Source organism: Alligator mississippiensis, chromosome 2 (genome assembly GCF_030867095.1).
Source record: "Alligator mississippiensis isolate rAllMis1 chromosome 2, rAllMis1, whole genome shotgun sequence".
Lineage (NCBI taxonomy): Eukaryota > Metazoa > Chordata > Crocodylia > Alligatoridae > Alligator > Alligator mississippiensis.
Genome location: NC_081825.1, coordinates 173,347,226 through 173,360,900, shown reverse-complemented (window position 1 = coordinate 173,360,900; position 13,675 = coordinate 173,347,226). Strand labels below are relative to the sequence as shown.

The following is a 13,675-nucleotide window of genomic DNA, read 5'->3' as shown; positions in this document are numbered from 1 at the left end:
TCATGAGAATCGAGGCATTGCTTCAGGTGTCCTAACTCAGCCGTGGGGAGTTTCTAATCGTCCCATAGCATACTATTCTGCTCAGCTAGATCCTGTAGCGAGGGCAGCAGTTCCCTGTCTCAGAGCAGTTGCCGCTGCTGCCATGCTAGTTCAAAAGGCTCAAGATTTAGTGTTAGGACACTCTCTTGTGGTTCAAGTACCTCATGCAGTGGAAGCTCTCCTACTACAACACAACACTCAACACTTTTCTAACCAGCATCTAAACAGATATGAGGTACTGCTGTTAGCAGCAGAAAATGTGCAACTTCAGCAATGTACAGTCCTGAATCCAGCCACATTACTTCCAAATCCTGAGGATGGGGACCATCATCACGATTGCTGTCAGTTGGTAGAGGCCCAAGAAAAACCTCGCTCTGTTTTATTAGACATCCCCTTAAGTAATCCTGATTATGTGCTTTTCACCGATGGCTCTTCATTCGTTCGAGAAGGAATTCGGCCCACAGGGTATGCAGTTGTTACCCATCATTGGGTATGGGAAGCGCAACCTCTGGCAGCAGGGACCAGCTCCCAGGCCACTAAGTTAGTGGCACTCTGACGCGCATGCGAATTGGCCGCAGCCTCCCCGGTCACTATCTATACTGACTCTAAATATACCTTTGTTATCTGTCATGCGATAGGACAGTTGTGGCGACAAAGAGGTTTTATCACATCCTCTGGTCATGTAATCAGTAATGCTACCGAAGTCCAATGTCACGGCGCACTGCACTGCCCCGCTCCTAGAGAGGGGAAAACTGCCAGAGGAAAAGCTCTGGCAGTGCATAGGGAGCCCTAGTGGTAATTAGGGAGTACAGCTGTGGGTTGCTGGGGCAACTAAGGAGAGCCAGATGCCGGTAGGAGGCAGGCCTGGCCCTTATAAAGCCCAGGGCTGAAGCCGGAGAGGCAGGAGTTCCCTCAGTCAAGTTATGGGTAGAAGCCTGATCTCAAGTATAGCTCATGATAGCTCTGGAGGCTTGAGCCATGATGCTAAGTTATAGCCAGGCGGCTTATAGTTATGTTATAGCCTAGAGGCTTGTGTTTTGCGTTTGCGTTGTTGCTATTACACTGGTGGTTTGGGTGAGGCTATAGGGGTTGGAGGAGGCCTCATAGGGACCCCCAGAGGGTGGGGTGCCCTAGCGCCCGGGAAGGCGCAGTATTCCCAGGGGCAACCCCAGCGGCGAGGGGACCCCAGCACCAGTGTGGAATCAGAAAAAATATATGCCTTAAACTTTGATTATTTTAGTTATAAGATGATATAACCGCTTTGTGTAGAATTGCTGGCTCGGTACAGTAGAACAGATAAGGGCAAGTGTTTGTTCTTTGTAACTCTTCTGCAAATGCTTCGCTCACCGCGGCCTTGAAGGTAGAAAAAAAAAAAAAAGTAAGTACAAAGTAGATTTCCAGGTGCAAGAAGGAGGTTTGTGAACTAACCCTATCTCCCCCATAATTCCCATCCTGATAACAGCAAAGAAATAATGAAGTAATATTATAGCCGCTTTTCATGCTAATTTCACTATATGATCACGTGAGTTGTAAGCGACTGTTAAAAAGTATATAAGCCTCCTGATTTTGCTCTTGGGGGGGGGGGGGACCCCTTCCAAGTGCTTGGGAAATCCATGTCACTTTGGAACTCCCCCTACAGCTGTAGTTTCTTTTGAATAAAAGCTTCTGCTGACCTGACCCAAAAGTACTCTGTGTGTGTTTCCACGACAATTCCTGGTGCCGTGACTCGGATCCAGAACACAGGCTGAGGAAGGAGGACCGCAGGCTACCCCCCCCCCGAACCCTGAGGCGCCAAACTTGAGAGGTAAGAGACCTAATTCAAAATCTCTATTGGGGTTTCGGAGGAGGACTGCCTGTAGGCTCCCAACTTGGCCGTGGTAACTGGATCTGAACCTTGTTAAAACAGGTCAGTCTGAACCTTACTGCCGGCTAAAATTTTCTGTCTGGTAAAGGATCCCATTTTGTGTCTGGTAACGTACGTTTTAGGGAGAAACTGTTTGAGGCACCTTCATCCAACAGCACATCGGGCTTGTAGTTAATTAACTAAGGCGGTGTGGGTTAGGAGGTCTGGCTGACTGAATAAATGTGCATGTGTGTGTGTATTTAGAAATATGAGCCACTGACCAGGACTGAGACTACGGTTGGGCTCAGCCGCCCCAATTCTGCCTGACAGGGCAGTTTTGAAAGCAAGGGGGCCCAACTGGAACCTCGTGACCCAGTGGACAGGGCTTATTGAATGAATGTGTGTGTGTATTTAGAAATATGAGCCACTGACCAGGACTGAGACTACGGTTGGGTTCAGCCGCCCCAATTCTGCCTGACAGGGCAGTTTTGAAAGCAAGGGGACCCAACTGGAACCTCGTGACCCAGTGGACAGGGCGTCTGAGTGATTTTGTCTTTTCCAAACCCCTCGTCCCAGTAGCTTCTGCCGAAAGCAGGAGTGAAAGGATCCCTCTAGTGTTTCCCTCCCCATTTCCATTTTATGAGCCGGTGTCGGGTCAGAAGCCTTTTGTCTGGGCAGTGAAAAACTGCGGGGCAAGGCACTGAGCGGCCCGGACATCCTAAATAAGCCTCTCCTACGTCTCCCTGTGTGACTGAAAATGGGAACAAGTCAGTCTAAACAGGTTCCTGTCCCCCCTAAGGGGACTCCGGCGTACTTTATGTACACACACTATTCTCCCGAGACTTGCAAGTACCTGGATAAGTGGAACTGGTATACTAGGGATGATCCTGTGAAACATTTTCCACAGGAAGGAACATTTGATCAGGATAAAATAGTGCACTTGAGAGGGGCGTTAGAGTCCCGTGGATCCAAAACACCACAAAACCAGTGGGACGCGTTCTTTTATTGGTATGATGAGATGTCCAAAAGGCGGACATTATCTCAAACTAGGAGCCTAAAAGACTCTCAAGAAAAATTAAAACAGCAGTTAAAAGCTGTTCGGGAGAAATTGGCTGCTCCCCCAAATTACACGCTGGCCACCGCTCCAATGTATCCAGCATTGCCCGGGGCGCCCCCACCACCGGAGCCAGCAGAGGATATCCTTGACCTTTGTTCGAACCCCGCTCTCCTGGGACTCCCACATCAGCAACAACCGGTTCAACATCAGGCTGCAGCCCAGGCTAGTGACCCATTAGCTGAAGCTCCTTCGGTAAATCCATCCACGGAGCTTAATAGTCCGGACTCATCCACCATATCTGCCACTCAATCATCACCAGTGTGGCAATTTACTCCTGGGTCACAACCCACCACAGGTGTATTTAGAAGAATGGGAATAGGCATGGAAAGATCTCCCATCAATCTGAGATCCCGAACTGCACAAGTTTACCCCCTAAGACAAATGCCAGGCATTGGCAACGATGGACAAAATATAGTAACTGTGCATGCACCCTGGACTCCAGGTGATCTCTACAATTTAACTCCAAAGTTCCCAAAAATCAGGGAAGACCCAGAAAAATTTCAGGAAGAATTGCAGACTGTTATAAATTGTTATAATCCAACATGGGCTGACATTAATCAGCTCATGCGATCCATTTTGCCCAAGGAGACTATGCTACGTCTGTACGCTGCCTGTACTTGGCCAGATCAAAACCCAGGGATTGGCCAAGACTTTATTGACAAGAGAAATGCTTTGGTTCAGGCAGTTCTCACAATTTGCCCAAAAAAGGCAGACTGGACCAAAATAAATACCTGTAAACAAAACAAAAATGAACACCCCAGTGACTATTTAGAACGCCTCAAACAGGCATTTGAACGATACTCAGGAATGGATAACCCAGTCGGAAATGCTAAACAAGCAATAGTGGCAGCATTCGTCCAGGGACTTAACCCTAAAATTGCTGAGAAAATTCAAACAGTAATTATTGGCTGGGAAACTAAAGATTTGACCGAAGTCCTTGCTGCGGCTAACCATTTTCATAACAAATTGGAACGGTCTAAAGACAGTGCCGAGTTTAAGTTAATGGCCTTACAGATTTCTCAGTTGCAGGGTCCAGGTAGAGGAAGGGGACGAGGACGGGGAAGGGGAGGCCCGGGTAGATTCAGGGGAAGAGATAGATCCTTGAGCCCACAAAACCCAGGCTATGGGAACCAATGTCATTATTGCAAGCAAGAAGGACATTGGAAATCAGAATGCCCCAACCGCCCCGGCCAAGGACCCAGACCCCAGCCCCCACCTCCACTTCCTGTCAATTTTCCCAGTGTTGAATAGGACAGCCTGAGGGACAGTGACATCATTGCTCCTTTGCTTGCTACTGACCAATCTGGTCCGTTTGTTGAATGCCTTATTTCTGGTAAACCTGTCTCCTGTCTTGTCGACACCAGAGCGTCCCGCTCCACGCTAAAGGCTGCTGAGTTTCCTTTTCTACCTTATTCTCCTGAAACTGTAAATGCTGTCGGTATAGGCGGACAACCTATCCCACATCCCGTCTCTGAACCTGTCTCCATCTGTATTGGCCCTTTGTCTGAGAATCATGCCTTTCTTCTTAGCCCCTGTGCACCTGTCAACCTTCTTGGTAAGGACTTGCTGTGTAAACTGGGATGCGTGATTTATTGTAGCCCAGATGGTGTTTACCTTGAGGTACCGGAACATAGGGAAACCGAGCTTGTGGCTTTGCTAACCCAGGAGTACTCTGATTCTGACACTTCCTTCTTGCAAGAGGAACTGTTGGCACGAGTACCTCCACAGCTGTAGTCCACCCATGCGAATGAAGTGGGGCACATGCTGAGTGCTGAACCAGTGCGTATCATCCTGAACCCTGCCAAGCCACTTCCTCGTGTCCCACAGTACCCCATCTCAAAGGAAGCTGAGGAAGGGATCAAGCCTGTCGTTTCCTCACTCCTTGAGCAAGGGATTATTGTCCCAATACGCTCCCCTTGCAACACACCTATCCTACCTGTCAAAAAACCTGGTAAAGATACGTATCGCTTTGTGCAAGATCTTCGAGCTGTAAATGCCGCTGTGTTACCCGCTTTCTCCGTGGTCCCTAACCCTGCCACTATTCTTTCCTGTATCCCTTCAGATGCTACATATTTCACAGTAGTGGATCTTTGTTCTGCTTTTTTCTCTATCCCCGTTCATAAGGATAGCCAGTATCTGTTTGCATTTACTTATCAGGGATTTCAATATACCTGGACAAGACTCCCTCAGGGATATACAGAGTCCCCAACCCTGTTTTCCCAGATCCTAAAAAAAGATTTGGATCCTATCACGTTCAAAGGGGGGTCCACCCTTGTTCAGTACGTTGATGATCTATTGTTAGCCTCACCCACTTTAGAGGCCTGTGAGCAAGATACTTTGACACTCCTCACAGCTTTAGCTCAGAAAGGCCACAAGGCTTCAAAATCTAAATTGCAGCTCTGCAAGTCTAAGGTACATTATTTAGGGCATGATATCTCAGCAGGAGAACGACACCTTTCCCCTAGTAGAGTTGAAGCTATCCTCAACATTCCCAAACCTATGACTAGAAAACAGATGAGGGGATTCTTAGGTGCAACGGGTTATTGTAGACAGTGGATCCTGGGTTATGCTGCTTTCGCAAAACCCTTGCAAGCATTCACTCATGATACCACCCCGGAACCCCTCCCTTGGACTCCTGAAGCCGAACAAGCATTTGTGGTCCTTAAGCAAGCCCTCACTCTTGCTCCTGCTCTTGGACTTCCTAATTATAAGAAACCCTTTACCTTGTTTTGTCATGAACGGGAAGGAATCGCTTTAGGAGTACTCACTCAGCTGCATGGTGAAAAGCATCGCCCAATTGCATATTACAGCTCTGCCCTTGATCCCGTAGCTGCGGGACTTCCTCCTTGCCTCCGTTCAGTTGCAGCTGCTGCCTTGTTGGTTGAAAAGGCAGATTCTCTAGTTTTGGGACACTCTTTAACCGTTGCAGTTCCACATGCTGTGATGGCCCTTCTGCTCAAGGGCAAAACTCAGCACATTTCCAATTCCCGTCTTACTAAATATGAGAAACTTCTACTGTCAGCTGCAAATGTAACCTTAAATCGCTGTTCAATTCTGAATCCTGCGTCACTTCTGCCTATTGCCTCTGATGGTGAGCCTCATGATTGCCTGTCTATCACAACTCAATTGTTAACCCCTCGAACTGACCTCAAGGACATTCCTATCCCAAACTCTGACCTTGTTTTGTTTGTTGATGGTTCCTGTCTTAGAAATGATGCAGGCAAATTAGTTGCGGGATATGCAGTATGCACTCAGTATGCTGTTTTGGAAGCCTATTCTTTACCCCAAGCTCGTTCTGCTCAAGTTGCTGAACTCATTGCTTTAACACGTGCTTGCATTCTTGCAAAAAATCAAACCACAACCATTTATACTGACTCTAAGTATGCTTTTGGTGTTGTTCATGATTTTGGACAAATCTGGAAACAAAGAGGGTTCCTCACTTCATCAGGGACCCAAATCAGTCATGGTTGTTATGTAAAAGCGCTCTTAGAAGCTGTTCAATTGCCTCTTGCTATTGCTATTGTTAAATGTAAAGCTCATGAGAAACCCTTTGATGATGTCACACGAGGAAATGATCTGGCAGACCGTTCTGCCAGAAATGCGGCCCTTTCTGGCCCACAGGCTCCTAACTCTGTTTTTGTTTGTTTTTCAGCAGACCAGTCTCCTTTGGCTAGCCTTTCAAGTCTGGCCCTTCTTCAAAATCAGGCCCCAAAAAAGGAAATAAATGACTGGCTGCGTGCAGGATGTTCACTGCACCCCGACTCTCTCTGGCGCTCCCCGGACGGCCGCCTGGTGGCGCCTAGAGAGCTTTTGCCACATCTTGCTCGTTTAACCCACTCTGTGGCCCATACGAGCAAGGGAGGAATGATTGCTACAGTACAAAGAAATTGGTTTGCCCCAAATTTTCCTTCCATGGCACAACAGTACTGTAGCTCCTGTCCCATCTGCTTAGCTCACAACATTGGGCAACGGGTAAAAACGACACCCGCAGCCCATCCCCCTCCATGGGGACCGTTTGTAAATCTGCAAATTGATTTTGTGCAGCTACCTAAGTGCTGTTCTTATGAGTACATTCTTGTTATTATTGATGTGTTCTCTGGATGGGTGGAAGCCTACCCATGCGTACGTGCTGATTCCATCACTGTAGCAAAGAAATTGCTCAAAGAATTCATCCCTAGATTTGGATTGCCTCTCACAATAGATAGTGACCGTGGCACCCATTTCACAGGACAGATAGTAAAAAACATCTGCCAAGCACTCAACATACAGCAACACCTACACTGTAGTTATCATCCACAGTCAAGTGGTGCTGTAGAACGTAAAAACTCTGATTTAAAAACGCGCATTTCGAAGATTTGTGCTGAAACAGGCCTCAAATGGCCTGATGCACTGCCCATTGCTCTTATGCACAGTAGAAACACTGTTAACAGAAAACATGGCCTAACCCCTTATGAAATACTCATGGCACGACCCATGAGGATGCCAGCTACACCACCTGTTGCCCCTCACCAAACAGACCTACAATTAACTGATGAAACTGTACTAAATTATTGCAAGGCATTAATGAAGTATGCCAGGTCTGTTCATTCACAGGTCCAAGAAGCCTTACCTCAACCACCGGATGTTCCCTGTCACAACCTCGAACCAGGGGATTGGATCTACGTAAAGGTCTATCAACGGAAAAACGCACTTCAACCCAGATGGAAAGGACCTTTCCAGGTACTTCTAACCACTAATTCTGCTGTTCGTTACCAAGGTCACCAAACGTGGACTCATGCCTCGCACTGCAAGAAGGTATCACCTCCATTGGACCCCGAAGCAGCTGTATTCCAACCAAGGTTGGGATCTTTCCCTGAGGCCAAGGACAAAGACCCTCAGGACCTCACTCAGGCAAGTGAGGAGCATCAGGGTGCAAGTGCTAGTAACCTCTCCCCTGCACCCAACACCTCAGCCCAGCCGGATTCATCAGTTGAAGAACGAAGATATCATCTTCGGCCTCGAAGAAAGTGAATGCTCCCATTCGGAAGATCACCACCTCGATCAAGACCAAGAGCCGACATTATCAGTCCTTTAGGTAACTTGAGCCCAGAGGACGAAGAAAGACTTTGGCTGCCATCCTGGGTTTGGCTGGTAGTGTTCTTTTTCTTACTGGTGCTGGTTATGTTTGTTGTTAAGATTCTTTGTCCCTCCTGTATCTAAAAATGGCACTGATATCCTTATATATCACACTTGGGTATCTCAGTATCACCCAAGGGGGGTGGGAGAAAAATGTGTATTTGCAGATCTCCCATGTGGTGGCTCAAGCTGGAAATAAAAGTGACTGCTGGATATGCTCTCACAGCCCAGCACACCTACACCAAGGAATCCCAATGATCGGAGTACCAATATCCCTCCAGCAATGGGGAACAATAAACGGCGGCTTCGTTAGACACTACTCGTTAGCTGCCCATCGGTCCGCTCCTAAAGAATGGAGGGCCGCCCCTGCTAACTGGATAATCTCCCCAAGAGTAGAGGCGCCTTTCTGTTACAGATCCAACAACACCGGAGCTTATAATAAAGCCACACCTGTAGGACACTATCCTCATTGCCTAACTACTCTAGATTATAGCCCTAGTAGCACCAGTGGAATCCTGTTGGGTAACGTACCCTCTCTCAATTGTACAGGATTCATGGTCTACAACTTTTCTAAGGAACCTCATGTTGCTCTCATTGCAAACAGATCAGAATTTTACATTCACTCCAATTTTACTTCTTGTAATATATCTCGGTCCAGCAGAATAACAGCTGAACGTGGACCGTCCTATACGATGCATATCAATCGAAAGTGCCGGATAGGGCACAACAACTGCCGAGATTTGAGTACCCTTTCTGCCCCAGGCCTTTACTGGCTCTGCGGAAACAGAGCTCATAAAATCTTGCCCTGGAATTGGGTGGGGACATGCACTCTTGGACGTGTTATCCCTGGTTTCGAAATGCATAGTGCAATATATCTGGAACAAGTAAAAAATTTCAACCATCACATGAAAAGGGCGGTTAACCCCTTAGCTACCAGAAACACAGGGTTCCATCGATTTGTGAGAACCTTCATACCGTGGCTTGGAGTAAGAGAATTGGAACTAGCCATAATTAACATTTCAGCCACAATGGAAGCTATGGGAAATGCCACTGCGGATGCAATTCAGGCTCTGCAAAAAGAGATCTCCCAGATCTCACAAGTAACTATACAACACCGCATAGCCCTAGATTACCTATTGGTATCCCAGGGAGGAGTATGTGCCTTAGTAAACTCCACCTGTTGTGTCTATGTCAATCAGGACATGCGAATCGAAACTGACATTCGCAAAATCCGAAATCAGTTAAGGGTCCTACATCAAGTGGCCTCAGAAAATACTGACTGGGGTCTAGAAGAAATGTGGTCTTGGCTAACCTCCTGGCTCCCAGATTTCGGGGCCCTTGGCAAGAAAATCCTGTATGGAATATTGTTTGTCTTGATAGTTCTGATAATGTTCTATGTCTTAATGCAACTGATCCTCTGCTGCGTGAAAGCCAGCAGGGGAAGCTTTAGCAAGGCAAGAAAACCCACAGCAGAGTCTAGAATAATGGTGTTACAAAAGTGTGAGCAGATTGAAAGAAAACATGAAAGGCTGCATGATGAAATAGAGGGGCTCATGAGAATGGAAATTTAAGGCTAAAGTGAGACTAAATAGTCTCAAAGGGGGGGGCTGTGGAATCAGAAAAAATATATGCCTTAAACTTTGATTATTTTAGTTATAAGATGACATAACCGCTTTGTGTAGAATTGCTGGCTCGGTACAGTAGAACAGATAAGGGCAAGTGTTTGTTCTTTGTAACTCTTCTGCAAATGCTTCGCTCACCGCGGCCTTGAAGGTAGAAAAAAAAAAAGTATGTACAAAGTAGATTTCCAGGTGCAAGAAGGAGGTTTGTGAACTAACCCTATCTCCCCCATAATTCCCATCCTGATAACAGCAAAGAAATAGTGAAGTAATATTATAGCCGCTTTTCATGCTAATTTCACTATATGATCACGTGAGTTGTAAGCGACTGTTAAAAAGTATATAAGCCTCCTGATTTTGCTCTTGGGGGGGGACCCCTTCCAAGTGCTTGGGAAATCCATGTCACTTTGGAACTCCCCCTACAGCTGTAGTTTCTTTTGAATAAAAGCTTCTGCTGACCTGACCCAAAAGTACTCTGTGTGTGTTTCCACGACACCAGTAAGGGCACAACTTGCGGGGTGGGTAGACCCCAGCCCCGGAGAGGGGCGTTTTGAGAACCCCCAGTGCGGGCACGACGAGCTCCAGGAGGGGGCACTACCAGGAAGCCCGAACGTGGGCGTGGCGAGCCCCCAGGAAGGGGGAGCGCCCTTTAGAGAAGCCCAGCGGGGCACAGCGAGCCCCATGAGGGGGTGGCACTATTAGGGAGCCCCGCGGGGCACAGCGAGCCCCAGAGAGGGGGCACCATTATTAAGGAGCCCAGCGTGGGCACAGCAAGCCCCAGAGAGGGGGCGATATTATTGAGAAGCCCGGCACGGGCATGTAAGGTCCCCAAGAAGGGAGACTATTGAGGAGCCCGAGACGGGCGTAGTGAGCACGGCTGTAGGCTAGTGCGGCAACAGCCCTCAGATAGCGGCCGGGTGCTGCGGTGGACCCCAACTGAAGGGGTTAGTAGTACAGCGCCCCAGGAGAAAGGCAAGATGCTGCGGTGGTCCCCGGCAAAAGGGGATAGCAGCGCGGAGAGCCGGGATCAGAGAGGGTAGCCGTGCGGTTGGCCTAAAGGACTGGAGACCCGCTAGGAAGTCCCGTAGCGGGCTAGATTATTTTAGAGAAGGCCCGGGGGGGGGCTCGATGAGAGTCCCAGTGAGGGGCTGTATATTGGAGAGAGCCCGGGAGAGCGGGCTAGACTACAGAGGAGGCCCGGGGAAGCGGGTGTTTTGACAGAACGTCCAGTACATCAGCGAGGCTTGGGGCGTGGTATTAGGGGTGGTAGAAGCCACACGTAGCCCATAAGGCTAGGGTGCCCCAAGGCACCCATGGGTGCAGGATAAGACCCACGAGGGGTCCAGGAGTTTACATGCCCAAGGAGACGCAAGGCAGCCTCCCAACATATATACTGAATGTCAAAGACGTGGCGGGCGAGAATAGAGGGTGCCCTTGGGCCAAATTGGTACGGAGTGAGGGCCTTAAGGAGATCACGGCCCTCCTATTGGACCCCGTCGTGACATCCAAGAACAGGCTTCTGCCAACTGTGCTATGACTTTAGAAAATCGCCTAGCATTAGACTATTTGTTAGCTAGAGAAGGAGGGGTATGTGCTTTAATCACAGGAGGACCCTGCTGCACCTACATTCTTGACCACTCTGACAATATAACTGCTGTAGTAAAAACAATTCGAGACATAGCACGACAGGTAAACTCTTTGCGAAGTTGGCCAGTAATGGAATGGATCGCCTCAACTCTAGGAATGTGGGGAAGGTATATCTTAGAATACATTTTATGGGGATTAGGGATCTTCTTGGTTTTTATCCTAATAATTGCTGTAATTAAAGCATGTGTAGTTCGAGTTATGCAAAAAGTAATTAATCTCAATGTTATGCAAACCTGGGAAATGTCCAGCAGGCCATAGGCCTTTGGCAATAAGGGGGGATTGTTAGAAAATATTGTTAGAAAATTAATGTGACCTCTGCATGACCTCTGATCAATGCTGGCTGATGCAACCTTGCACTAAGATTGCCACTGGTCTGTCAATCTAAGCGGACAAGCAAGGTGATTGGGCCCAACCATGTAGGGTGAGCAAAGTCATGCCATTTTCCGCTGAGTTTTGCGCATGCGTTATGGGAAAGCTTATGTAACCAAAGTTTATAAATATATGTGTTGAGTTACAGTCGGGGTCTCTCTGCCCTTACGAGGACGGGGGACCTTCGGCCGAATAAACTGGAAAGACCACACCCTCATCTCCCGCTTATTTGAGTCTCAGCTGGGAAACGAGCCCCGTTGGGGTCAGGAGAATCCGCAAGTGTTCCCTTACCAGGTTGGGAGCCTAGGCAGACAATTTCTCTCTCAGGTTACTGGCTGCTTTTGATAATGTTGTCTTGCTAAGACTGGCTTTCAGCTCTATTCCAACTCCAAAAACAACCCCCCATAGTCAGGAATGGTCCAGCATATATTCTGGCTACTTCTGTATAGATGGAAGGGAAAGGCATTAAAATGGTATTGGGAATACAAAAGAAAAAACAGTGATCTGCTCCAGACTTCAGGGAAAACTTCTCCATCCCAAATGCTCTCATTTCTTTTAGGAGGTGTCTATAACAGACCAATTAAAAAAAAGTACAAGACTACGTTTTCAAAAACAAGTAGGGATTTTTGGGTGCCCAGCTTGAGAGGTTTTAAAGAAGCTGAATTTTCAGCATGTGCTCAGTAAGTGCCCTCTGAAAATTAGGCCTCTCTAAAATGGCTCAGGTTTGGGGACCCAAAATCACCAACTACTTTTGAAAATACAGGCCACTGCATCTAGAGGACCAGTGGAGGCATACTGTGTAAGTAATGCATCTCTGAGGAAGACCGACAAACACAAGGGCCAAGATCGGCAACACTGAGTGCAATCCAGAATCTCAGGCAGAACAAATAAGCCGAGGGAGAACTCTGCATTGTGTGATTGCATGAGGATAACCACAAGATGGTGTGCGGGCCGGGAGCGGTCTGAGGCCTTCGGGGGCGCGCGGCGGGCTGTGGCCAGCAGCCCTGGCACGTGGGTCGGGGAACGCAGGACGGCGGACTAGAATTAGGCACAGACGCGTAGCGGTTGATTAAAGATTATTTTACTTACACCGTAGATGGTCGCGGTGCAGGCAGGGAAAAACTTCGCTTAAGTTGTAGTTACAAAACTCGCTCGAACAAGAACCGTAGAAAACTCGAGACTCTTGAAATAACCCCGAAAGAGCTCTGGATACCAAAAGCGTGCAAGGAAGGGTACGTCGGGGGATTAGGCGGCGACGGGGAGAGGCTAGAGGTTGATCAGGCCCCTATATCCTTCTTAAGGCACACTCTGGGTTTGTTAGGCTCCGCAGCGCTTAGAGTTCTTCACAAAACGTGAAGTCCTCCTTCTCCTCCTCCAGATGGTTGTGGAGTTTTCCAACTTGGGCGGAAACCACTCAAGCCTCTTATACGGCTAGCAAGCCAATCGCTAGCCACCATGTGGGAATAATTTAGAAACAGCCAATAGTGGGACACAAATTTGCATGCAAATGGCAGGAACTCCTTTGCACTGGGGTTTTCTCTTTGCAACTGAGAATTGCACCGTGCAAAGAAAGCTCCTCACGGCGGGAAATAATTCTGCAGTGCCGAAGCACACACAAAATCATACCCTTGGGTCATGACAGATGGGAGCTAAAAGGCACGGAAACATTTGTCTCTGAGCACTGTTCAAAGCCCAGAGGCTCGTGCCAGCATTATTCTCGGTTGATGCGTGGAGGCAGAGCCGACCTTTCTGAGCACGTTCATAAGGGATAACTGACTTCTGTGGCTGCAAAGCCAAGGCTGGAGAAATCTCTGAGCCCAGGGAAGTCACCAGAATACACATGGGCAGGGAATTATCTGTCTTCGTGCAGACACTCCCAGGCTAGAGTTCATTTTCAGGCTGTTCAGTGATTCCTCTGAGTAACAC

General features: G+C 48.1%; 1 protein-coding gene across 1 annotated transcript; it reads left to right on the top strand.

The window, feature by feature from the left end:
• The first annotated feature begins 1,241 nt into the window (after window positions 1–1,241).
• On the top strand, window positions 1,242–10,196 carry LOC132248656 (syncytin-A-like). Its single transcript, XM_059722441.1, has 2 exons — window positions 1,242–1,843; window positions 7,593–10,196. Exon 2 carries the CDS (start codon window positions 8,201–8,203, stop codon window positions 9,683–9,685), a length of 1,485 nt encoding a protein of 494 aa, XP_059578424.1. The 5' UTR covers window positions 1,242–1,843; window positions 7,593–8,200; the 3' UTR covers window positions 9,686–10,196.
• Window positions 10,197–13,675: the final 3,479 nt, after the last annotated feature.

Bases quoted from the DNA above. Each gene is read 5' to 3' on its own strand.
- LOC132248656 (XM_059722441.1), top strand. From the start codon at position 8,201: ATGGCACTGATATCCTTATATATCACACTTGGGTATCTCAGTATCACC.